Source organism: Protomyctophum parallelum (assembly GCF_964188405.1).
Source record: "Protomyctophum parallelum genome assembly, chromosome: 19".
Taxonomy (NCBI): Eukaryota; Metazoa; Chordata; class Actinopteri; order Myctophiformes; family Myctophidae; genus Protomyctophum; species Protomyctophum parallelum.
In genome coordinates, this window is record NC_139717.1 from 38738438 (window position 1) to 38764893 (window position 26456).

At 41.5% G+C, this 26456-nt stretch overlaps 1 protein-coding gene across 3 annotated transcripts in view; it reads right to left on the reverse strand.

Moving 5' to 3' along the window:
* Positions 1-859: 859 nt before the first annotated feature.
* nrbp1 (nuclear receptor binding protein 1) overlaps positions 860-26456 on the reverse strand; it is a 29957-nt gene continuing 4360 nt past the window's right edge. For all 3 annotated transcript variants that reach the window (XM_083790950.1, XM_083790949.1, XM_083790948.1), the window contains 15 exons: positions 12623-12724; positions 12384-12473; positions 12070-12110; positions 11842-11939; positions 11224-11307; positions 11060-11118; positions 10196-10294; positions 7582-7714; positions 7198-7294; positions 6831-6881; positions 4913-5048; positions 4615-4668; positions 3950-4013; positions 2975-3030; positions 860-2848 (listed from right to left, as the gene is read on the reverse strand). In XM_083790950.1, coding sequence (XP_083647076.1) covers positions 2753-2848; positions 2975-3030; positions 3950-4013; positions 4615-4668; positions 4913-5048; positions 6831-6881; positions 7198-7294; positions 7582-7714; positions 10196-10294; positions 11060-11118; positions 11224-11307; positions 11842-11939; positions 12070-12110; positions 12384-12473; positions 12623-12724 — 1260 coding nt within the window. In that variant the 3' untranslated portion in view covers positions 860-2752. The remainder of the gene's footprint in view (positions 2849-2974; positions 3031-3949; positions 4014-4614; positions 4669-4912; positions 5049-6830; positions 6882-7197; positions 7295-7581; positions 7715-10195; positions 10295-11059; positions 11119-11223; positions 11308-11841; positions 11940-12069; positions 12111-12383; positions 12474-12622; positions 12725-26456) is intronic.

Below are 26456 nucleotides of genomic sequence, written 5' to 3' on the forward strand. Positions count from 1 at the left end.
AGATAAGAAAGCATTCTAGCATGGAATTATCCTTTAAGTAGTTTGACAGGTACGTGGGCATCCCTAATCCTTTAAGTATATCGAAGACAAGGACCATTGCAAGTTGATATAAGTGTGAGACCAAGTAGTGACCTGACCCGTTTGTAGACAAAATTACATTGGGTGAGTGCTCCAGAATGCATTCAGTTTTGCCCAGGTGTAAAGGTAGTTTTTTCATTCTTTACCAGCGAGCCAGGTGCAGATTTTAGAGTTCAGAGCTAAGGGCATTTTCAACCTGTAATTTGTTATTGCCTGAGACCAGGAGTACAGAGTCAGTGCCGACACAGTGAATTAAATTGTAGTCCTAGAGTGTAGCGTAAATTATATAAAAAAAGAAATGTATTGGTTTGGCCCCTCATATATTAGGATAATATCAGTCACCAGAACCAAGGACAGGTATTTTCAATGAATCTATCATGTTTAAAATAGTTTGAAGTTACAATGGGTTTATAGTAAGGGGGCATGTCAAAATACTGAATCAAGCAACTTGGCACTAACACTGGTCAGGGGTCTGCCATCAGAATAGCCATATCGCAGTTGCTCCAATCTGCATCAAACTTGGCAGTTGGCACAAACACTGTTCAAGGTCCATGACAATGGTCTCACTAGGGGTGGCCCCCAGAGGTGCAGGTTAAGGTAGGGGTTGAAAACGCGGAGGTAAAGTCAGTAACGTTACACATCACGGCCACAAAGCACAGGTGTAAACGGCACTTTGGCATACATCATGGTCTAACCTGACAAGCTAAAAACATGGAAAACTGGCGAAAATGTATGTACTGTAAGTAGAACAATGAAAGAAGACGAGCTTTCCATTCTGTGGTGTAGTTTTAATTTAGGAAGTGAAAAAGGGAGAGGATTTAAGTATAATGTTCAACATACCGTGTACAAGATGGTTACAAGCATGCTATACAGAACCACTCTTACATCTTAATTGTCCCATAGCCTACTGAAGAAATACAGTACGTTATATGGATAGCATGTAGGAATATTTGTTTGTTAGAGACAACAGATTGTTGCCATCAGGATGAGTATAGTGGCAACTATAATAGAGGTAAAGTATGTTGAGAGGTGATGATTAATGGTCTAATGGACTCATAATGGTTTAATGGACTTTAAAGAGCTAAATGTTCCATGTTCTGCCACTGATGTCAGGCAAACATAAAGCTAATACTAAAATATCAAACTAAAAACAGACATATAAGGCATGATAACTTAAGCAAAGCATTTTACCTGTAGCTTACTTTGCACCATTTAAACCAGGAACCCCTATTACGTAACTATGCCTTTCAATCCGGGAACCCCTTTTGGGGTACAATAGAATGTATTTCTTTTTGTCATTTTTGAATAAATAAAACTTCTGCCTCAGGTTATTCATTACATGGCATGTACATAAATACCATATTTGCTGACATACAACAATTACCTTTCATAACATGTCAAGAGTTCTGTCATGTACTTATCTCTCCACTATGAAATGGCACTGAAAAATAACTGATCCACTGTTCTTGATTACAGATGGGAGAAATGGGATACTTGTAAATTACACAAGTTACAGAAATAGTTGGAGCATGGAGAAATAACGATATCCCTTATCACCCAAAGAAGGAAATGGAGCAAGTAGTACTAGTTTCAAGCATACTGTACATTCACCAGAGATTCATTTTAAGTGCAGACAGTGAAATACATGACACAATCATGATTGTGTACAAATTATTTTCACCATGGTGATTTTAACAGATACACATACTTTTCGGAAATGGGTTGTTACTGAATATTGTGATTACATGACTGCATATGCAGACATACATACGCAGGCTATAGGTTGGAAATGAAGATAACACTTGCATCAGTAGTGTAATGCATCCAGCAGCCTTCGGTAATTGATTTTATCCAGGGAAATGCATTATTCAACACAAGAAGAGGGAAAGTGAAAAGGGCCATTGAAAACCAGACATACCTTACAACACCATACAGTACCTGTACCATGCAGGCTACACTGGCTTATGCGGGTACAGCTATTTAACAGTTTAAGTAAAAATCTTAAAAATACAGTAAGGAAAATACTGATGCTATTCTGTTTTTAGCTCACATCTTCGCTTTCACAGAGCAAGGCTCATTGCATGTGGTGTGAAAATCATAACCCAGTTACTTTCCCTGCTCTTACGACTCCAAATATTCCCCTTGTCAGACAACCATGTAAATTCAAAGCTACAAATCTACCACTTACACAACGCTCAGTCACACAGTCACACACACACCTCGCTCTCTCTCTCTCTCTCTCTCTCTCTACCAATGCACTTAGTAGAGTGCATTATAATAAAGTCATTAGACTTTGTTCCACATTACAGAAAAGCCACATTGGGTAATTGTCTTGCAGACAAAAAACAAAAACAAAATGGCAATGACACAAGTGAAAACAAGAAAAGATAAGCTTTTTCCTGTCGTAACTAGGTTACAATTTTCCTCTTTTAAAAACAGAGAAGCAGATGGCTGCACTGGGAAGGGAGGAAAAAAAAAGATACAAATAGACCAACCACTTAGTGGCAGCTTTTCCCACGAGAGATGTGAAGGCAGGAGTCCAAATTTGGGAAGAGGCTGAGGCTTTGTCCTCCATTCCTGAAAAGCTTTTCCACAACTCTAAAGGTGGAGCGAAAGCGAGTCCTACTGTATGTGAACGGAGAAGGTGGGGTACAAAGGGCTGGTTGCTCCTCTGCTATGAGGAGACCGTGACTGGATTCAGAGAACCGTTACGATTGTAGAACTTTGAGAAGGCCTCTTCTAGAACTGATGCAAGTCGCGGCTGATCGCCCTGTGGTAGAGAGATGCAGATTGAGAGGATTTACTGTGACTCAGTTTGACTTTAACCTAGTCATGTCTTTAGCTGGGACTGGATGGGTGTCGAGAGGTCACTTTGGTCATGATGAACTCTGCTTACCTCACTGATGAATCCCAGTTGGACCAACTCCACAGCAAGCTCCTGCACGTTCTCATCTGGGCAAGATATGGAGAGCTTATGAGATAACTACAGAGATGTCAAGGTGTCCTATTGCTGAAATAGTATTACCAGCATGTGTCAAACAGTGAAATGTCCTTGACACTAAGGCAAAAACTAAAACCACTCACCGAGGTATACCTGGATAATAAATGCATGTATATGGACGGCACTGGGCAAACATGATTCATGTAAGTTCACTGATTCTGGTAAGGTAATTTGATTGGAAAAGTGGTACAGTATGTATTCCATGAGTACTGATATACAGCAGTGGAACTAGTTTGGGCTGACTGTTATATGTTGCTTAGCAATATTATTGTTGATGACGTTTTGAAAGAAGTGCATTGTTGGTGGTAACAAAAATTGTAAAAAATAATAAACACTCATACAGTCGATATGCATTTCTCTTTGAAGTCACATACATTTGTAGCGAAAGCATACAGCTTGCGGTTATCGGAAATGAGAATTCAAAAATATGTTTTAAACTAAAAATATGTTTTAAACTAAAAATATGTTTTAAACTAAAAATATGTGAATGGGAAACAGATGGCAGCTTCCTTTCTTGGCTTGTAGTTCCAGACTATGTAGCACTCGGAAATGGTGTAATAGTAGTTTGGCTACGCAAAACATGTTTGCACTATAAAAGCAATATTACTGTGATTATCCTAGAACGAGTCAGTCAGCCTGATTTACAGTACAGTACAGTACAACATATCGTCACTGTCCGTTACTTTTCAGGAAATGCAAAAATATAACTCTTGCTCTAATGGCTCCAACATACCGTAGTTATTTAGTCACAAGCTTGTGAATAGCTTGTTAGTACTTTGGTAAGTAGTACTAGTGAAAATAACGGATCAGTCACACTTTGTGCCAAAATAGCTTATTAATGAAAAAACATAAAAAGTTGAAAATACTCACTTGGTAGCAAATCACAACTCAAGTGCCTGTTCAACTTATCCTCAAGCTTCAAGAGCAACGTAAGCTGAAAAGAGAAAATTACGGGTGTGACTTTTTAACTTTCACTGTGAAACAAGGTTTTTCCGACCTGTGTAGAATTAAAAATTGAATGTCATTCCCTATCTGCTGCTCATTGAGGACGTGCTTCTGTGTAAAATTCTGCAATCAGAATTGTATGTTATTATTACTAGATTAGATCAGGCCGGTTGCCAGTTCGAACCCGGGCTCCCCCAGAGTTTGTGTCCTTGTGTCCTTGAGCAAGACACTGAACCCTTAATTGCTCCTGATGTGCTGGTTGGTGCCTTTCATGGTTTCATCTGCCATTGGTGTATAAATGTGTGTGTGAATGGGTGAATGTAATGCACAATCTATGTAAAGCACCTTGGATAAAGGCGCAATATAAATGCACCATTTACCATGTTATGACCGATGGTTACATAAAGTCAGCGATCCACACCATTTCTATGTGGATCCTCATAATTTCTTAGTTTTCATTAGACCCAGTCTTGTTTTTGTTTCCTACAATGACCTCATGGGAGCAATTTCTGGAGGGAGGCTGACAATGAAGGAAGTCACATTCATAACGCAGGAGTCGTGGCCGACTGCCAGTCTGACTTGAGACTTACATGATGCTTGGCTCCCTCGTCAACTGGCTCAATATTGCATTGCATCTGAAGGACCTGAAGAGTTAAGAGAAAATGGCTCTGGGTTACTGCTTTACCAAGCAGATTCTGATCGTTATTACCCTATTATGTGTGTTCACCATTATTTATTACTACTTTATAAGCGGCAGTGAATGAACAACTCAAACCGTGATTGAGTGCTCGAGTTAGTCATAAAACATTTGTTCGGTTCCATCAAGGGCTCTAATGAACAACAGGATGCAACAGACATTAAATTGCAATTAGTTTGTGCTCGGCTTACCTTCCTGGTCTCAAGTTCCGCAGGTTCTGGGGTAGGGGTTGTGACTGAAGGGGGGATTATGGGTGATTTCACTGCCTCCTGTTGAGGTTGCTGTGGACATGGCATGCCAAACGCCGTCAGAGGGTAGATTCCATTCCTGATAAGAGAAAGCCATGCAACGCAAACTTAGGACAAACTAAAGGATCTTACCTCAATGTATATATAATCACACTGTGATCATTTTGCTTTTACATCACATTTGGAGTGGGGATTCCCACCCCGAGTGCGAATATGCAGAGCCTGACCATACATTTTAGGAGAGATATGTCCAACGTGGCTGAAGGCCAAGCTCCGTGGCTGAATCTGTCAGCAACTCCCGTTCAGAGTTTAGAAATGTTAGGAATGTAAACAAAAGACGCACCACCGGAAGTGGAGCGCTAAAGGGCCAACATCCGGTTTCTACATTTCTACACATGCACCCAGCGGCAAATTCAAAGGATTTGTTCCCCCTGTTTTTTGCCAATGGGTTCCCAGATTGAGCTAGGAGAGCCCCATTTTTAGTTAATTCTAATAGCCCACTTATACTCCATGTTAAATACTGTATGTATATTACGGACAGAGGTCCTGTCCATACTGTGTTAATTCCAACTGTCTTTCAGCACGTTGTGTGAAATCTTACAGATGCGAAATGTACGCATCCGTAAGGTGCAATACAGCAGGAAACCCTGAGGGCAGCAGTAATTCCCTGCAAGGCGGACACAGCAAATTGAACACAGCACAGGCGACATAATGTAAAGAAAATTTGTATCCGTCTCTATACAATTTGCTATTTACTATGATGTAAAATTCTCCATTCGTTGTCAACACTAATAGCTGAATATACAGTAGGAGGGGCTGGACACCAACTAAAGATGAATTCTAGAATACTATCTAAGCATTTATGGTCAGGTAAACAGTTTATTTATGTCTATAAATAACATATGTGAGCAAGTAACAAACATACTGTACTATCGGCACAGTATAACTAGCATCTATCAGAAAATAGGCAACAAGAGAGGAAAGAGGAATGTTAGGGTGTGAGGTGGAGTCTGAAGAGTTGAGTTTTTAACTGTGGCAGCAAACAGGGAGTGAGTCTGCAGTCCCGATTACGAGGGGGAGTTAATTCCACATCTTTGATTGCCTTGTAGGCCATCACCAATAGGGATGGAGCTTGTTCATTTTTTATTGATGACAAGCACTGTATCGCTCAAGCTTAACGAGCAGGGTTCTTATTGAGCCCACAATCGAGCATTTTCTATTATTTTGTGTAGGGCCGGGACTAATTGCGATTAATTTAGATTAATTAACTACAGAAAAATTCATCGCGATTAACTACAGATAAATTAATCGCAGCTTTTTTTTCACCGCGGAACGTTTCTCACTGGGCGCTTTTCTATAGTACTGAAAACTGGAAATAATAAAAAGTCACTCCATTTTGTGTTGCCTAGAACTGGAGGTTTGACAAAAAACAGTAACAATATGAAGTAAGTACAGCTTTGTGATGTCACTGAGATGTACTTGTTACTGTTACTACATTTATTTCAGACCTCCAGTTCTAGGCAACACAGAATGGGGTGACTTTTTATTATTATTTCCACAACAGGTATATTAATGACAGTAAAATGTTGAAAATGAGTGGTATCCTGTCACTATTCATTGATTCACTGGGATACCAAAAAACATTCAAAAAAAGGTTTCTCGCTGTTCTCGGGTTGAATATTGATATGCGATTAAAATGCGATTAATCTAGATTAATTAATCGCAAAGCCTCTGATTAATTAGATTAATTTTTTTAATCGAGTCCCAGCTCTAATTTTGTGGAAAGTCTTGTTCCCAGCAACAAATGTAACAAACATAACAAAACCAAACAGTTTATAACAAACTAAATTAGCTTCCTTACCTTACATCTTCCAAGAACTTGTCCAGCTCAAGAGCAGGAAACTGGGAAAGCCTGAAAATAAAAGGGTTAACTCAAATCAGACCTTTTCTCTAATTTATTGAGCACTCACACTGGAATAAATCAATTGTCAACATGCAATGTAAATAAACTAGGAGAATCACATGATATGCTCCTAGTTGCTTGAAGTTGCAAATTGTCAATCTAAGAATTTAAGCTTATTTTACAACTGGACTCAATAGAATTGCAATGATCATCAGAAACAATGCCAGAAATGTAGTCGTTTATTATCGGCACATGTTTCTTTTACCAGTCGCTAATACACTATCATTCTGATTCAAAAGATATATGCATGATACTCAATACTTACTTCAGCTGAACACCTTCCTTGCCCTCAATCTCAACAATCACCAAGTTAGGGTCCATATTTTTGGTCATCTCCTCTAAAGCATTTTCTGGAATCATATCTGTAAGATAAGATAGGAGAAGATAGGATGTTTCCACAAGATTAAAGCATGGTGTCACCATTTCCAACATGTCATACTGTCACTTGTGTCACATAGGTTGTCCACACTCTGACAAATGGGGCATATCAGGGGTCTTTGGAATGTTTGTATTCTCTCCACAGAGAGTATAGTCAAATAAATATCCCTAAACCACACCAAACTCTCTGTCATTAAACATAAACTAAATTAAACTCTGACATTAAACTTAAACGAATAGTGCACAACATAAATTTGTATTATTCACTCACGCTGATGGCCGACGATACAATGTGCAGCCAGCAGTTTTAGTAAAGGCACTTCAAACAAGGCCTGATGAAACAGCAGCTCCCTGGCTGTTGGTCGCTTACTGGGGTCTACTTCCAGACACTTCTGAATGAATTCCTGGAAGTAGGGGGAAAAGAAATAAAAAAATATCATACAAAAGGGATCTCTTTGTCTCACACAGCAACAAACAGGTTTTAACAGATTTAGACCTGAGGACGCATCTGTGTCACCTCATAGCTTTCAACCACAATATGTCCTTGGTGACAGGCTATGTGCCACAATCTTTTAAGGTAGCGGTAATCAAACCTCTACTCAAAAAGCCTACTCTTGATGCAGGCATTCTAGCTAACTATAGACCTATATCGAACCTACCATTTCTCTCCAAAATTCTCGAGAAAGCAGTCGCCAAACAGTTATGTGACTTTCTACATAACAATTTATTAGAAGGCTTTCAGTCAGGCTTCAGAGCTAACCATAGCACTGAGACGGCACTGCTGAGAGTTACAAATGACCTCCTGACTGCAGCAGATAATAACCTCCTCTCCGTACTGGTGTTGCTGGACCTTAGTGCTGCATTTGACACTATTGACCACCACATTCTGCTACAGAGACTGGAGCATCTGGTTGGCATCAGGGGTGCCGCACTGAAATGGTTCGAGTCCTATCTGTCTGATCGATTTCAGTTTGTAGATGTCAATGATGGCTCCTCAACACGTGAAAAGGTCAAATACGGAGTCCCACAAGGCTCTGTGCTTGGACCAATACTTTTCTCCTTATATATGCTCCCTCTGGGCAACATCATCAGGGAACACTCTATACATTTCCATTGTTACGCGGACGACACTCAATTATATCTATCGATGAAACCGAACGAAACGGATCAATTAGTCAAACTTCAAGCTTGTCTTAAAGACATAAAGAGTTGGATGAGCCGTAATTACCTACTCCTCAACTCTGACAAAACGGAAATTATCGTGATCGGCCCTAAGCCCCTAAGAGACAAGCTAGCCGATGAGAACTTTTCTCTAGATGGCATTACCTTGGCCTCCAAGGCCACTGTAAAGAATCTGGGAGTTACCTTTGATCAAGGTCATGTCTTTCAAATCGCACATCAAACAAATCTCAAAGACTGCCTTTTTTCACCTGCGAAATATTGCAAAGGTTAGGCACATCCTATCCAAAATAGACGCAGAAAAACTTGTCCACGCATTTGTTACCTCAAGGCTGGACTACTGCAACTCGCTATTATCAGGCTGCCCAGGTAAGTCTCTGAAAAGCCTACAGCTAGTTCAAAATGCTGCGGCGCGTGTGCTGACAGGTACCAGAAGAAGAGACCATATCACTCCTTCACTGGCCTCTCTACACTGGCTCCCTGTCAAACATAGAATAGAGTTCAAAATTCTTCTTCTTACCTACAAAGCTCTCAATGGTCAGGCACCACAATATCTCAAAGATCTCATTGATCCTTACAAACCAAATAGAACACCAGTGCGTCTACAGTATGCAAAAATGCTTACTGTTCCAAAAATATCAAAAGTTACAATAGGAGGCAGGGCGTTTAGGTCCCAGGCACCTCAGCTGTGGAACCTTCTCCCGGCTTCGGTCCGTGGGGCTGACACGCTCTGCACATTCAAGACTAGGTTGAAAACCTTTCTCTACGACAAAGCCTATAGCTAGAGTTGTCTCCAAGTCTGGCTGGATACCATGGTCGTACATTGTTGTGTGGGTCTGTCTCCCAGCAGTACTTGTAATATACACTATATAGGCTCCAGTAAGGCCTGCCACTAATCCAACATCCGGGGAATCTCTCCCCGGAGTCTCTTTTCGTCCTCCCCGTCGCAGTTCTGTGGACCTCTAATACTAACCCCCAACTGACTGAATGAGCGTGACCGTGGATCAGGCCTCTTCATGGAGCCCACCAGAAGTGTGACCTGGACCCGGCCTCACAGAGCTCGACCAGATGTGGACCAGATGTGGACCAGACCCCTCCACGGAGCCCACCTGTCTATTTCTGTCTATTTCTCTCTGTCTATCTCTCTCTCTCTCCCTCTACCCCCCCCCCCCCCCCCCCCCCCCGACACGGTCGAGGCAGATGGCCGCCCACCCCAGAGTCTGGTTCTGCCTGACGTTCTTTTCTCCTCTCTCCTAAAAGGGGAGTTTTTCGTTGCCACTGTCGCAAATTCGCAATATTGCTTGCTCTGGGTGGATCTTTGTTGGTTGTAAAGTGTCTTGAGACAACTCGTTGTGATTTGACACTATAATAAAATTGAATTGAATTGAATTGAACCACTTTAACCATTATTTTAAACTTTAGCTGTTGAAAAATCGTGAAAACATGTGCAAATCTTTGAATGTATATTCTTTCACAGCGAACGTATTTAACTCAAATCTTAGCTTCTGGGGGATCTCTGGAACAACATATTTTGAGATGGGGGGGGGGGTCTGCAGCCAAATATATATAATTCTGGGAGTCTTTGACATGAAATAGCATGAGCACCACTGCTACAGAAACATAGGTTTTTCAGAAAACTGTGGATTTAGAAGACATTTCGTAGAATCAGGTCTCAGGTCTAAATGGGTTAAGTGCTTAGCCCTCACCCGTTGTAGTGGGTCCTCCAGGAACTGTATGGCACTGTTTATGGCTTCTTGGGACACATAAGACGACTCTCCATTGCTCTGGATTTCCAGCACTGCCATCTAAAAACATGGGAAATTACTTAGTTTGGAATCAAGGTGCAAGCACCAGCAGGCTGTCCAACATTTTCTTCTCCCAAACCATCAGAACCCTGAACGATCACCATATACTGTACAGTACTGCCTGCCCCCAGCCAAAAGCAACATATTGAGATGAATATCCCTTTGAATTTAGTACTGTATCTTTATTGCACTTTAAATCAAATGCATCAGAACTTTTCTTTTTTTGTTGCCCAATGCTCTCTCTCTCTCTCTACTACTACTACTTTTTCTCTCTCTATGTTTTAATGTCTTTGTCTCAATTTAATGTGTCGGTTGTTTTTAAATGTGACCATGAGTTGCTGAGAACGACATTTTGCTCCCTTGTATACCTAGTGGTATTAAGTAACAATAAAACTGAGTCTGAATACACAGCCTGAGTAGACTTACATTTCAAAGATATATTCCTTGGATAGGATGGATGGAAGTGTTGGAATTAAACCCAGTATGTCATAATAGAAAGCAAAGTACCATCTGTCTAAATTAAAACATGTGAATGTTCCAATGCTGATAACAGAACAAGCAGAATGTCCAGTTGTGCTAAAGTGTCTAATGTATTAACAATGTGTCAGGGTCCTCAGGGATGCTACAACTCAGTCAAACAAGAGCATATCTGCATACATTTTGCTTCTCATTATGTTCAATGGTTATGATTAATTGAACCTCAGAGGATTCCAATAGTTTTCAGTGTGTGAGTAATAGCTCATTAGTGATCTGGTATTCCCTCACCTCTAAGGCGCACATTCCAAACGAATAGATATCCACAGCTGTGGTGACATCCGCAACAGCTGAAACGCAGACATGCGGATCAGTATCATTTTTAGATGCCCCCACCCCACCACAAGCAGTATTCCCAAACGACGAAACAAGCAATGTACTAGTTCAGCTCTGACCTCCATACTCTGGAGCAAAAAAATGTAGGCTCTTCTGTTCTTCACGGCAGGTTTTAACGTGGTTGTTAATGGTGTCTGGTGCCACTGAAATGGAAGGTAAAGAAATTGCCGTTACATTGTGGAGCAGCTCAGGCCCACCTGTGCATTAAGAAAAGAGGTCTGACCATGTGGCTGTAATTAAGTCAATAAATTGATTCATTGTCTCACAATGAATCAGTTTATTGAGAAGTTAACTATTGACAGCGGGTGCAAGGTTAAGTTCGGCTCTTGAACGCACACACTGACAGAACTAAGCTTCTTTATTTAACTTCTTTATTTAACCAAACAAGCTTTTGATCCATCTTCGTCAGATTATTTCATTTGTTTGACAATATTCACAATTTGCATTGTTTTTCTTCTTCTTTTCAATTGCTTACAAATTAAATTTATATTTTATGAAAGTTAGTTTAATATTTGTGCATCAATGTGCCCTGAGAGAACATGCTGCTTGTTTGTTTTGCACATAAGATCTATGGCATCTCTAAGATTCGCATTGAAAAAGCATTTCAATGGCAGTAAATTATTAACTTTTTTGCTACAGGCATCTCTTCATTCAAAATTGTCTTTACTGGGGCTCACCTGAGCCGATTTTAATGAGGCCATTGTGTTGGATGAAGATGGTGTCACAGGTCAGGTTTCCATGAATGATGGGAGAAGATTCGCAAGAGTGCAAGTAGCTAGGAACAAGAAATGGAGACCAAAGTAAAAACAAAATGCTAAAACAGTGCAAGGCAAGGAACTGTTTTGTCCGCTCATCATGGTCTGATGTACTGTATTCAAACATTCAGACACCTGTATGCTACTGACCTGAGAGCAGAAAGTATTTGTATGCACCAGCGCTTCCAGGCCTGAAAGATAATGAAATAGGTTTAAAAGATATGCTGGGTATTTCTAGTTCAATTCAACCTAATTTCAGATCCAGGAAGATCCATACGGCAATTAAAAACGCAACACAATAAAGTAACTGAAAAGAAAATACAAATACATATTCAATTTCCAAATATCTCGATTGCAACTATTGTGGAATAAAGGCTTAGTAATAAAGTAATAAAGGCTTAGTAATGTCTGACACAGCTAAAAACATGTTGGAAGCAGTTACAGACAGTAGTCACAGTACATACCTTTTCATTCATGGTCTTGTGGTTTTTCTTGGTCTTTTTTAGAAACTGTTTCAGACTTCCTGAGGACATGTATTCTGTGATGAAAATTACCTGCAAATATATAATGCATACAATATATATATAACACTACTTATAAGAGCCAGCATATTTTTTATATTAATTATACATATCGGTGTGTGTGTGTGTGTGTGTGTGTGTGTGTGAGTGTGTGATATGTATAAAAAAAGAGAATCGCCTACCCTAGCTCTGTTTTCCTTCACATCAGCCCAGTACTTGTGAAACTTGACAATGTTCACATGATCCAACTGGATCAAGTTGTCAAAAACTGAATTAACCTTTTCCTGTGAGGAGAATTAAAAAAAAGGTTGTGGGTACTAGTATGGTACATGCATTGTATAGAGGGGGTTAAGTGGCAGTGTCCACAGAAAGCATTTTTGTTTAAGCTACCTGCCAGCACCTTTCTGACACTATGTAGTGTATGACAATATGTAATTGTTTTGTATTGTTATGTTTTTCTTGTCTCTTGCCCCCCCTTTCCCAAGGGGGGGGGGGGGGGGGGAGGACAAAATACAAAGGTTCGTGTATTTTATTTTGTATTGTTGCTCCCTGTCCCCTTTCCCCAAAAGGACCACAACGGAAACAAGCCTGCCGGCTTTCTTATGTCTGTATCCTTTTGAGTGAATTTTCATTTTCAGCAATCAATCAACCAACAAAGTGTTTTGTATTGATTGTACAGTTAGGAACCTCTCGAAAACGAGATACTATATCTCATGGGGAATTCCTAAATAAAGAATTTCAAACAAACAAACTAAATCGGACATGCAATTACATGGTAAAGACGTACTTGTCTTGAAGTGCGCCTCGTCTCTGGACATGATTTCCAATGGGCACAAGTCTTAAAGCTTGAGTCACTGCTCAGAGGATGGCACTATCTGAGCCAAAATACACTACCAAGTAATAGTACTGGAGGTCTCAAAAACTGTGGGGCTAAAACATTTCCAAATAATTATAATTTCTATTTGTAAAGATTGATTTTGTTTGATCAAATGTCAAAGATCGATCTTTGTATCACACACTTTAAGTACAAAGGAAGTGTATTTTTCCCATTACAAGAAAATGATTTATAACAATGATAAAACAAAACAAAAAAATGCCATAGTATCATGCAGATGATGCTATAGTTGTCTCCACCAGCCGAAGGCATGGGGAGAGTATGTTTTGCACTCCGTCCGTCCGTCCGTCCGTCCGTGTGTCCGTGAACAGCTAATCTCAGCCACCGTTAACCCGGTCGATGCCAAATTTTGCACACACACTCCCTGGATGCCAACCATGAACCTCTGCCCCAAACTTTCCAGAACGGCCTGTTATAGCGCCACCAGGAGGCCGCTTTGTGCAAAACAAGTTTTTGCACAGTACACCTACAGATTTACACTCCCTGGATGCCAACCATGAACCTCTGCCCCAAACTTTCCAGAACGGCCTGTTATAGCGCCACCAGGAGGCCGCTTTGTGCAAAACAAGTTTTTGCACAGTACACCTACAGATTTTGTCCAAACATCACGCAAATTGGTACACAGTCTCTCTAGAGCCATTCAACCAAACCGGTCTTTCAGATTTCTCAGACTCCATCCTGATTGGTTAAGATTGGCTTCCAAAATTCACAGGAGTGCTCAGTTTCAAACAAAATGCTGCAAATCATGAACACATCGCGTGATTTCCGTGAAATTGTGCACCCACATTCCCACTAGGCCGAGGACGAAATGCCACATGAACAATTTCAACTCAGCCTCAAGGTGGCGCTATAACTGGCCCAAAAGTGTTTTTACCTCTAACTGCACGGATCTGTGGATAACTTTATATGCCAACTCCCTAGAGGCCAGGGAAAAACCTTTGCCTGGAATGTTTCACATCTGCTCTTTATAGCGCCACCAGGAGGCCGACATATGTAAAACACATTTTCTATTATTACTCCTTCACATTTTATCCAAATTTCACGCAAATCGGTACACATGATCTCCATAGTCATGTGATCAAGACAGGTTTGTTTGATTTCTCATATTCCATCCTGATTGGCCACGATTGCCTCCTACAGTTTTCAGGAGTAGCCCGCTTTGTACAAATCGCCACAACTCCTCAACGCAGCGTCCGATTGCGATGAAACTGTGCACGCATATTCCCACTAGGCTGAGGAAGAAATGCCACTTGACAGTTTTCAACAGCCTGATGGTGGCGCTACAACAAGCCAAGTCGCGTCATGCACTCGCACACGCACACACACACACACACACACACACACACACACACACACACACACACACACACACACACACACACACACACACACACACACACACGCCAGGGAGCAGGGCTAACTAGACCCCCCACTGGTCAAAAACTGTGCTTGAACAACCTTTGGCAATTCTCATTTTAAATCTATACATTTACACTTAATACAATATTTGTTTTGATTTCTTTAGCACAATAGCCTATAAAAAATACAACAAGGGGACATATAGAAAATAACACGGAATGCCTCTCTGCCTGCTTTGCACTCAGCATCAAGGGTTGGATTGGGGTATTGTCCAGGGGGCTTCTTCTACTCAACAGCCAGGAGAGTGGGTGTGTCAACTCTCACCCAGCAGGAGATTGGCTATTGTAAAGTTGAGCAGGAATGTGCATTTACCAAACATCACAGAAGACTTCACAACTGTTTCTTGACCACGTCACCACAGTGCGTTTGCAAGGAGCTGCCAGCAAGAGGTTAGTTTGAGTGGCTCTGCTTCTATTTTATTTCTATTGGGTATTTTATTTTATTCTTTCCCTGTTTGTACGTTTAACTGCATGCCATTATCTCTTCCATGCTCTCTCCCTCTTTTCTTTGTTGCAAGCATATACTCCAGATTATTTTAGCATGACAACGGGTTATGAAATACACAATGATTATTATTTAGGCCCCTTTACAGCAACTGACTGCAAATTATGCAATTTATTTCATAGACATTTTAGACAAAGGTTAGTTGACCTTGTGTAGGCCTGTAATTGTAACGACTCATGGACTTTTGTTGTTGTTTTTTAAAAGTTGCAATGTAGGACAGCACTGTGACACATTTCAAAAATAGCCACAATTCTCAAAATGTAATTCTGATTTAAGTAGCATGAGATTTGAGCCCAGGGGTGGAGAGGGAGATATCCCCTTTTAGATTGCAGCTTTATCATGTTTTAGTACAGCAGAGGTACAAGAATGACAGAGCAGAGAGTGATTGGCATGTGACACAAGTCACAAGCCTCAATTGTACATGATTGGTTGATTTGTCAGGTTGTGTACATGTGAAATCAATACATGTGGAATCACAGCATGCATTCAGATACCAATACGCTTCTCTCAGATTCAATGTTTTTGTTTTCTCCTTTTAACACTGTAATAATGCTAATAATGGTTCTTTAGTGATTGTTTGTCACCATTGTAGAGGAGCAATGTTCAAATCTGCCCCAAGGGTTAAAAGGTGAAATTAATATGTAGGAATTGTGCATGAAACCTCTTTTGCCAGTATGACCTAGCCAAGATGGCCAAAGCATAATATGCTAATATGTCTTGTCTTGCTGCCTCTTCATCTCTCCCTCTGTCTTTCTCCGCCTCCCTCCACCCCAGATAGCCTATGGCATTCACTGTGATGGCCAATCCATCCAAACAGCACAGGAACCATCTCAATGCAGAACTGGATCAGCTGGCCACTCTGCTGCCCTTCAATCCAGATGTGATCGAAAAAGCTGGACAAGATGTCTGTCCGCCTCGCTGCTTCCTACCTCCGCCGTATCAAGACACAACCGTAAAATCTGTGCACACACACACACACACACACACACACACACACACACACACACACACACACACACACACACACACACACACACACACACACACACACACACACACACACACACACACACACACACACTACCTCCACCCCCTCCCCACATCTCTCTCTCTCCTCTCTCTCTCATGCACACACGCACACGCACACACACACACACACACACACACACACACACACACACACACACACACACACACACACACACACACACACACAGGGTCAGGAAAGGGCCAGCACATGTTGAGTGTCGACCCCCACAGCAGGACACCAGGGGTGTCGACCTACTCGACCCCCACCTCAGCAGCAAAACACACACACACACACACACACACACACACACATTCCCTCCACCCCCTCCCCACATCTCTCTCTCCTCTCTCTCACGCACACACACACACACACACACACACACACACACACACACACACTTCTAGTACAACATTTGCCAGTACAGCAGTAAAATGTAGCAAATGAAGTAAGGAATTACATTAAATGCAAAGTAGCCTACTTAGTATCATTGATTTATTTATTACTAGTCCTTACCCGTTCTGATATATTTCAACTTGTATAATATATTTGTGTGTGTGTGTGTGTGTGTGTGTGTGTGTGTGTGTGTTTTTATGAATAAAAACAGCAGTATAACATGAAAGTATTCTTACAAATGCATGGTAGGGAAACGTTTTCATGGCAAGAGCAAGGACCGCAACATTTACACTTATTAGACAACAGAGCCCCATTTGAAAAGTATCAAGGACCCCCAGTTTGACATGCACCTATATATGGAGTTATGGACAGTGGCAGAGATCCAATTTGCAGGTGGATTTGCGTCCAAAACGGTCTCAATTGTGAGCTTTGGCTTGCGAGAACTCATGGCTTTTGCAACCTGTGATGTTGTGAGCTTGTAGATTAGCTGTTTTCACCGGAGCGTGCGCTGTAGCCACTTCACGCTGTGTGTGTGTGTGGCTTATGTTCAAGACAGTTGTATCTCGTGTTGTGTTTATAGCGAACTGAAAACGGCCACGCGATGACGCACGCGCACACATACGCACGTGCGCACACACAGCTTAAGTAGTTTACACACACACGCTCACAGCGAAAGTAGTCTGCACACACACGCACGCGCACACACACACACACACACACACACACACACACACACACACACACACACACACACACACACACACACACACACACAAATCCAGCCAGGCAAGGGCAGAAGGTTCCTATTATAACGACAGTGGGTGGCCACCTCAGAGTAGCCTGCGCACACGCTTTTAGCGAGGTGCTAAGCAAGGGTTGTTGTGGTATATCAATCAATCCGTCCACTCCATGTGCGTGCACACGTGCAGTCTTTACGTGCGCGGCTGCACGCTGTTTCACCCACGTTTGGTTAAAAGTTATAGGGCCTATCAAGTGATCCAACAGAGCCAGCCCGATAGATAATCATTCCGTTGTGATCGTGGCCGTGCTGGTGCAGGAAAGATGAGATCTGTAACTGTGCTGTGCTGTGCTGTGCAAGGTGTCACACACCCAAGCCATTGTGGTTAGAAAGAGACAGTGTGTGTGTGTGTGTGTGTGTGTGTGTGTGTGTGTGTGTGTGTGTGTGTGTGTGTGTGTGTGTGTGTGTGTGTGTGTGTGTGTGTGTGTGTGTGTGTGTGTGTGTGTGTGTGTGTGTAAAATGCCAGCTGAAATATACTCAAGTACTGAGCTGACGTCATGCTGACCTCCTCAATTAAGAACTGTTGGCTGGCAGAACGCAAATTGACCCTAGCCTATCCCTGCTGTATTCTCAATTAGTGAGCAGCTGTATCCACCCTGCAATCAGCACAGCACAGTTTAGTTTGTGAAGCCTAGTTGTCTCCACCAGGCCGAAGGCATGGGGGGAGAGTATGTTTTGTTTATCTTCATTCTGCACAGACCACAGCAGCGTGTGCGTCTCCTTGTTGTGAGTACTGATTTCTTTATGTGCTGTTGCAAAAGTGTTTGGAAATGTGTGCATGTTTTAGGCAGGTGATCTTTGTATGTTTGGCCAGTTATATTTTGTTGATGGAAATTATTGTAATTTTATGTTTTATGTCTTTTGTGTGTTTGCACTTTGCAGAAACACACACACACACACACACACACACACATGCTTTCTGTCCAACCTGTTCTTCAGTAAAAATCACACCCATGTGAAGTAAGTGGTGCAGCTCCGTGTGTGTGTGTGTGTGTGTGCGCGTGCGGCTGTGCTGTGCTGTGCTGTGCAAGGTGTCACACACCCAAGCGGTGGTTAGAGAGTGTGTGTGTGTGTGTGATTGCAAATTTAATTTCACAGTGTGTTGAGTCCTTTCAAACGAAAGCACAAGTCAATACAAAAACTGTTACTTTGTGGAAGAAACCATGATAAAGCACTAGCAGATCTGAGCTTGTAGAACTGCTATTTTCCTAATCTAAAAATCACACCCGTGTGAACTGAGTGGTGCAGCTCCCCCCCCCCCATGACATATAAACACATAAGGGATTACAGATTTGTAAATGCTATATCTACATGCACACGTCACTTCATTCATGCATAAGCTCCAGTACAACATGTCTTTCAGTATGGTGAAATTGGTGTGAAAGGTTGAGGTAAAGACATATGCCACCAAGAGGAAAATTTAAACTCCTACACATTTTGTCCAAACATCCACAATCAAAGTCTAAAGTCATGTGACCAAGACAGATCGTTTAAAAAGTGGCCCATTTTGAATAAAATGCCTCAAACCACAGGTTTGCACCCATATTTATTATACTTGCCACCATAATTTTTCTAATAGCCTAGCAAATCAATGCTGCCAGCTTGATTCATGTTTTAGCCCCAACACTTACATTGTTTGCCTGGTAAACTCCTGGTCACATGCATTCACAGTCTTTTGCAGACACTTCACATCATACATTTTGTCAAACCTAATAAATCTAAACATATTGTGTCCATATAACTTCATTAATGTTCTTTCAATGTTTTACAGATTTTCTGCTGGCACTGATCGGAAGGCCGAAGGTCGAGGTCACTACAGTTACTGCTCAACTACAAGGATATGTGGTATGTGTCATAACTGCTCGTATTAAACAGCCAATTTAGCACATGCTTATCTGTTAACCATTCTGTAATTAAAAAAAATCCTACATCTACATGTACATTCATTGACCACTTTTTTACTACATGTGTTTCAATCTTTTTTTAGGGATAATCTGCAACATCTAACTCCTTTCAGAAAAACAATTTCTTCACAATGCCTCGCCATAAATCCAATCCAGCAGCATGCAGGAAAAAACGAAAACAAATCATGCAACAAACTCGCATCACGCAAACTGAAGAAGCAGCAAATGCACAGCGTGCAAAGGAGACCAAAGCTAAGAGACAGCAAAGATCCTTTCAATCCCCAGAGGACAAAAAACGACAGTGTGCTAAAAACGCTGCCAACATGGAAAAACAAAGATCATTTCAATCCCCAGAGGACAAAAAAAGAAAGCGTTCTGAAAACACTGACAACAAGAGACAGCAACGATCCTTTCAATCCCCAGAGGACAAAAAAAGAAAGCGTTCTGAAAACACTGACAACAAGAGACAGCAACGATCCTTTCAATCCCCAGAGGACAAAAAAAGAAAGCGTTCTGAAAACACTGACAACAAGAGACAGCAACGATCCTTTCAATCCCCAGACGCCAAAAAACAAAAACGTACTGAAAACACTGACAACAAGAGACAGCACAGATCATTGGAGTCCCCTCTTAAAAAACAACTTCAAGTTAAAAAGGAAACACAGTCAAAAACACAAGCCAGAGCACAGAAAAAACAACACGTGCCAACAGTTGATGAAGCTGGTGCTTTATTCTTAAAAAAGATTTCAGAAAGTGGACCCAATTATGTCTGCTATTCATGCGAACGCTTGCTTTACAGAGAGACAGTGTTGCAGTTAAAACTTGAAAAATACACAGCTACAATGGATACTGCAAATCTCCTTGACAAAGAGCCAACTGTCACAAATCAAAACAAAACTTGGATCTGCCACACATGTCACCACTCCCTTAAAGTAGGTAAACTCCCCACACAAGCTTGGGCCAACAATTTATTACTGGATGATATTCCCCCAGAACTGCAGGATTTGCACCCTTTAGAAGAAAGGTTAATTAGTCAACGGATTGCCTTCATGAAACTTGTGGGCTTGCCAAGAGGCAGACAAAAGGCAATCCACGGTAATGCAGTCAATGTGCCATCTGACTTACACACCATTATAAAGTTACTGCCAAGACTTCCTGACACTGCTGAAGTTGTTCCCCTGAAACTTAAACGAAAACTTGCCTACACTGGACACTACATGCATGAGTATGTGCGTCCAAAGAAAGTCTTTGACGCCCTATTCTGGCTAAAGCAACACAATCCTCTATACCATGACATTGACATCTGCAATGATTGGGAGGACCGCTGGGTCCAAGACAATAATGAATTGTGGGAAGCCATGACAACACCACAACATCATTACCCAAAGAACAATGCAACCACCTTTACAACTGGATCTACACCCAATTCAGAAGATTTGTACAAGAAATTAGCAGATTATGTTAAGTGCGATGACTTGACCATCTATGATGTGCCTGGAGATGGGAACTGTTTTTACCATGCTGTAGCAACCACCCTTGAGACCGCAGGCATACAAAGGATCACAGGTCCTGACATACGTACAAAATTGGTTACCTTTCTAGAAGACCCAGACGTCCAGCAACATTACATGCAATTCCTTGCATTGCCAAATCCTCAAGCACATCAGATTGATTCACCTGACTTTACAGTCCAACAGCAGCACGAAATGAACATGGTCATTGATAACATACGCAAAGGCGATTGGGCTGACAACCTTGCAATAAATGGTGTGGTAAACATGTTGAATATCAACATACTCATCTACAACAGTGACACAGAACATGACTATACAGTTGAATTGACCCCACAACAAGGCCACAGTGTTAATACTGTAACAATTGGCCACATTTCACAAATCCATTATGTAGCACTGGAAAGAATTAACACAGATCACACACACCAATCAACTGCTGAAACTGTTCATGACAAAGAAGATGAAGAAGACAGACAAGCATTTGAACAAACCAGTCAACTACGAGGACTCCCATATGACACTTTGCTTCAAGAAGAACATTTTTTAGATGCAGAGACTACATATTCAGTTGCCCCTGCAGAACAACAAAAACCACGGCCTTTCTACCAAGATCACAAGTTTGAAGAGTTGGCAAACCCATCAAAGTACCCTTATGGCCGTGGTGGCTTAGAAACAGAAAGACCAAAAAACATCACCATCAGAAAATATTTTCAAAAACGCATTTTGGGTTGTGATGGCCGCTTTGCTAAAGATATAGACTATCTTCTGACAGCTCAGTACATAGTGGAAGCACAACAAGTCAAAGATCAACTTCAAATATTCCTACGACAAAGCCGTGGTCAGACGTTCCAAAATCAAAGGGTTAATGCTGGCATACTGAAATTAAAACACAATGTACATGCCATGTTGCGCACAGACATGGCCTTCAAATTTCTGAAAAACACAAGAGGTTCACCAGCCTACTGGCAAAACGTGCTTTTGGAATTACTAGCTATAGTCAGACAATTAGGAATTCCAACCTTCTTTTTAACTTTGAGTGCTGCAGACATGAAATGGCCAGAAGTGATTCAAAGTGTTGCGCGTCAGTATGGAACCATCCTAACAGCAGATGATGTCAAAAACATGGGCTATGAAGAGAAATGCAAATGGCTGCGCAACAACCCAGTAACAGCTGCACGCCAATTTGAATATCGCCTACGCACATATTTCACACACTACATTGGTGGCAAGTCCAATCCCCTTGATAAACTTGTAGATTTCTTCATACGCATCGAATTTCAGCAAAGAGGGTCACCGCATGCGCACACATTATTGTGGATAAAGGACGCTCCCAAAGTTGGCGTGAACACAGATGCTGAGGTTGCTGCCTTCATTGATAGACATCAAACATGTGCAATCCCAGAAGAAGATCGTGTACTCAAAACATTAGTGCTATCAGTACAACAGCACAAACATTCTACTACATGCAAAAAAAGAGGCTTCTGCAGATTCAACTTCCCACACCTTCCAAGTAGTGAAACCTTAATCGCAACAGAACCTGAAGAAGCAGACTCAGAAGCTACACAAAAACTCCTTGAAGCAAGCCGCACATTACTAAACAAAGTAGCTACCTCCATGCTTAACAAGGACAATCCTGAGGATATCTCACTAGAAGACTTGCTACAACATGCATGTGTGGATCAAGAAGCTTACCAATGGGCTCTATCAATAATGAAGTCTGGCAAAAAAATTGTGCTAAAACGGCAACCAGCAGAACGTTGGATCAATTACTACAATGCAAGAATCCTGGAAACATGGCAAGCCAACATGGACATTCAATTTGTATTGGATGCATACTCCTGTGTCATGTACATGACCAGCTACATGTTAAAATCTGAAAGGGCAATGAGTGAACTGCTGAAGAAGGTTGCCGATGACAACAGAGGAGAAGATGTAACCACGCAACTAAAGAAAGTTGGCTCTGCATTTCTCAACAACAGAGAAGTAAGTGCACAAGAAGCAGCCTACAGATTGCTATCCCTGCCCTTAAAAAGGGCCAGCAGAAAGGTGGTATTTGTCAACACAGCACCCAGACACAAAAGAGTTTCGCTACTTAAGCCACTGAGTATGTTACAAAACATGGCTGATGATGAAGAAAACATATTCTGCACCTCACTTCTCGACAGGTATGAAGCTCGCCCAAACTCCCTTGAAACGATGTGTCTGGCAGAGTTTGCTGCCACATATGTAACAGCATACAAAGAAACAACTTCTGATGCCATTGACCACATCGCAAACACTAGTGAGGATGATGGACTTCAAGATACTGACAATGGAAACATAAATCCATCTCCGATCACCCTGCATAACAACCTTGGCCAAATGACAGCCCGCAAGCGCCACTGTGTCATTCGCTTCCACAAGGAAAAATCGGAGGGAGAAGAAAAATACAGAATCCTTCTAATGTTGTACTTACCCTGGCGTCAAGAGGACAGAGACCTGCTTGCAAATTACCCCTCTTTCAAGGAGCACTATGATCATGTTCAGCAATTAATCCGCCACAATGAAAACAAGTTCAGTACAAACACAAATGAGCTTGACCAAGCAATACAAGACCTGGAAGAAATGGGACCACCACAGCATGCCTGGGATTTGATTGCAGCCAACATTGAACATGAAAGAGCCATACAACAAAACGAAGGCAATGTCATAGAGAGGGACATCCAACAGGATGCAGACTTGTCAAATGTTGATCTCAATCCCCCACCTATCCAGTCAGAACTGCAAGCACGTTTCACTGCAGAGCACAACAAAACTATGATGAATCGTGAACAATACTTAAACATGATGCGATCACTAACTCCAAAACAGAAGGAAATGGTGACCTTTCATAGAAAATGGTGCAAAGACACAATTATTGCACTGAAAACTCATCAACCACATCCAACCTACCAAATCTTTCTAAGTGGGCCAGGAGGAGTGGGTAAAAGTCACATCATCAAACTGATCCACTATGAAACCATGCACCTACTTCATCCACTGTCTCGCCACTTTGAACCAAACGAGCTTGCTGTGCTGTTGACTGCATTCACCGGAATAGCAGCATTTGCCATCGACGGCATAACAATTCATTCAGCCCTCAACTTCACACCTACAACAAAATCAAAAGGATACCAGCCTCCAAAACAGGAATCATTAAACACATTACGCTCACGTCTGGGGAAGCTAAAGCTGCTGATTATTGACGAAGTCTCCATGGTCAGTGCAGATCTTCTATATCACATTCACAAACGACTTCAAGACATCACAGGCATAAACAACCCAGACTCTCGTTTTGGCAATGTCAGTATCCTTGCGGTTGGTGACCTGTACCAACTACCACCAGTCATGGCAAAACAGATATTTGTCACTCCCTCGGATGCCTATGCAAAACTACATGGATCATTGTGGCAAGAAAATGTCCAACTATTTGAACTCACAGAAACAATGCGCCAAAAAGACGACCAACCCTATGCAGAGCTGCTTATGAGAGTTCGTACAAACACATGCACTGAAGAAGACATTGCACTGTTAAAAACCAGAATTGTCTCCAAAACGGATCCCTCATACCCAAGTGAAGCACTGCATGTCTTCAGAACAAATGCTGCCACAGATTCACACAATGACGAAAAGATAATAAACCTACCAACACAAATATTCAACATCAGGGCAATTGATTCACAAAAAGACTGTAAGACAGGACTGGTTAACGTTACAATATCAAGCAACCCATCGCAAACAGGAGGCTTACGAGAGATTGTGTCTGTAGCACTTGGTGCCAGAGTCATGTTGACAAACAACATCAATGTCTCTGATGGACTGTCCAATGGAGTATGCGGCACAATTGTTCACATCCAGCTCACAGACACAACAGTCCAAACCGTCTTGGTGAACTTTGACAGTGATCGAGTAGGACAAGCAGCCAAAGCAGCCAGTCAGTACAAAGAACACTTTCCTGAAGCAGTACCAATACAAAGGCACACTGTGCAATTCTACACTGGTACCAAAAACACTGTAGAAGCAATACGAGTACAATTCCCTCTTACTCTGGCATGGGCATGCACAATTCATAAAGTCCAAGGGAAAACATTGGACAACATCGTAGTCACCATAGAAGAAAAGGGCTACTTCAACCCAGGCCAGGTCTATGTTGCACTCAGCAGAGTAACATCCCTACAAGGCCTGTACCTCCTCAGCTTTCATGCCAAACAAATCAAAACTCACCCTGAAGTACACAAAGAAATGATTCGACTACGCAACACACAGCTACAAATATCCCAACAGATGCCACTTGCTGCAAAAGACTCCACCCTAACTATCGCCATGCTGAATATCCGATCATACTTGCCACATTTACCTGACCTAAAAAAAGATGCAACACTGACAGAACTTGACGTATTATGTTTTGTGGAAACATTTCTGAAACCAAATCAAAACCTTGATCAAGATGCCCTCATCTTACCAAACTCCACCTGCTTCCGAACTGACAGACAAGCACAAAGGGGAGGCGGCATCATGACCATAGCATCAAATAACCTTTCTCCAATACAACTGAACAAGTCACTTAACGACGTGGAGCACACAGCACTGGCAATATCCAAATGTGCAACTACAATCAACCTGATCACACTGTATAAACCACCAAAAATGAACTCCTCAAGCTTCACTGACAACCTTCGTGAATTCCTCCAATCACTCGAAAGCAACACCTTGACAATAATTTTAGGTGACTTCAACTACAACCTCAGCACTGACCCACAACACCCAATTCTAAATATCATGCTACAGTATGGCTTCCATCAATTTGTTTCAACACCAACCACAGATGATGGCTCACTCCTAGACCATGTGTATGTCAACAGACCCGACAAAGTCTCCACACATGTTGTAGACACCTACTACTCAGACCATGATCTAATCCACATAACATTGGATTTACCTTAAATGCTGATGATGACCACAGAAACAGAAAAAAACAGAAACACAACATTACATGGAACAGAAGACAAGGAGAAAATATGAAAAAATTGAATAGGAGGTACAAGGACAAAATCCAGCCAATAAAGAGACAAATACAGAAGACAACACAAGCAAGAAACAACAATGAACACAGTAAGCACAAAACTCAAACTACATAAGCAAACAACACTAAATATAATCCTTTTCAAAACTTTCTTAGAACTTCCTAAAACAACACTAACAATTATTATTCTACAACATACTTAAACAATTATTTTCTACATTCTACATCCCACAAACTATGGTATATACCAAATTCATCCCCAACACCACATACCATTACCATGTTTATGACTATAAGCTCTTACTATTATGTACAACTCCAGCATACATCTCATCCACATACAAGTCTCATTTCCTCATCTTACCAACATAACACATTCACAGATATGTAATAACACAACTGTATTGAACATTTATGTCCCTTTTATAGAAAATCAAAATCCTGTGATACCATTACAAAATACAACGGCAAAGATGTTACATCAATATAATCAAACATCAACCTGTGAAATACTACG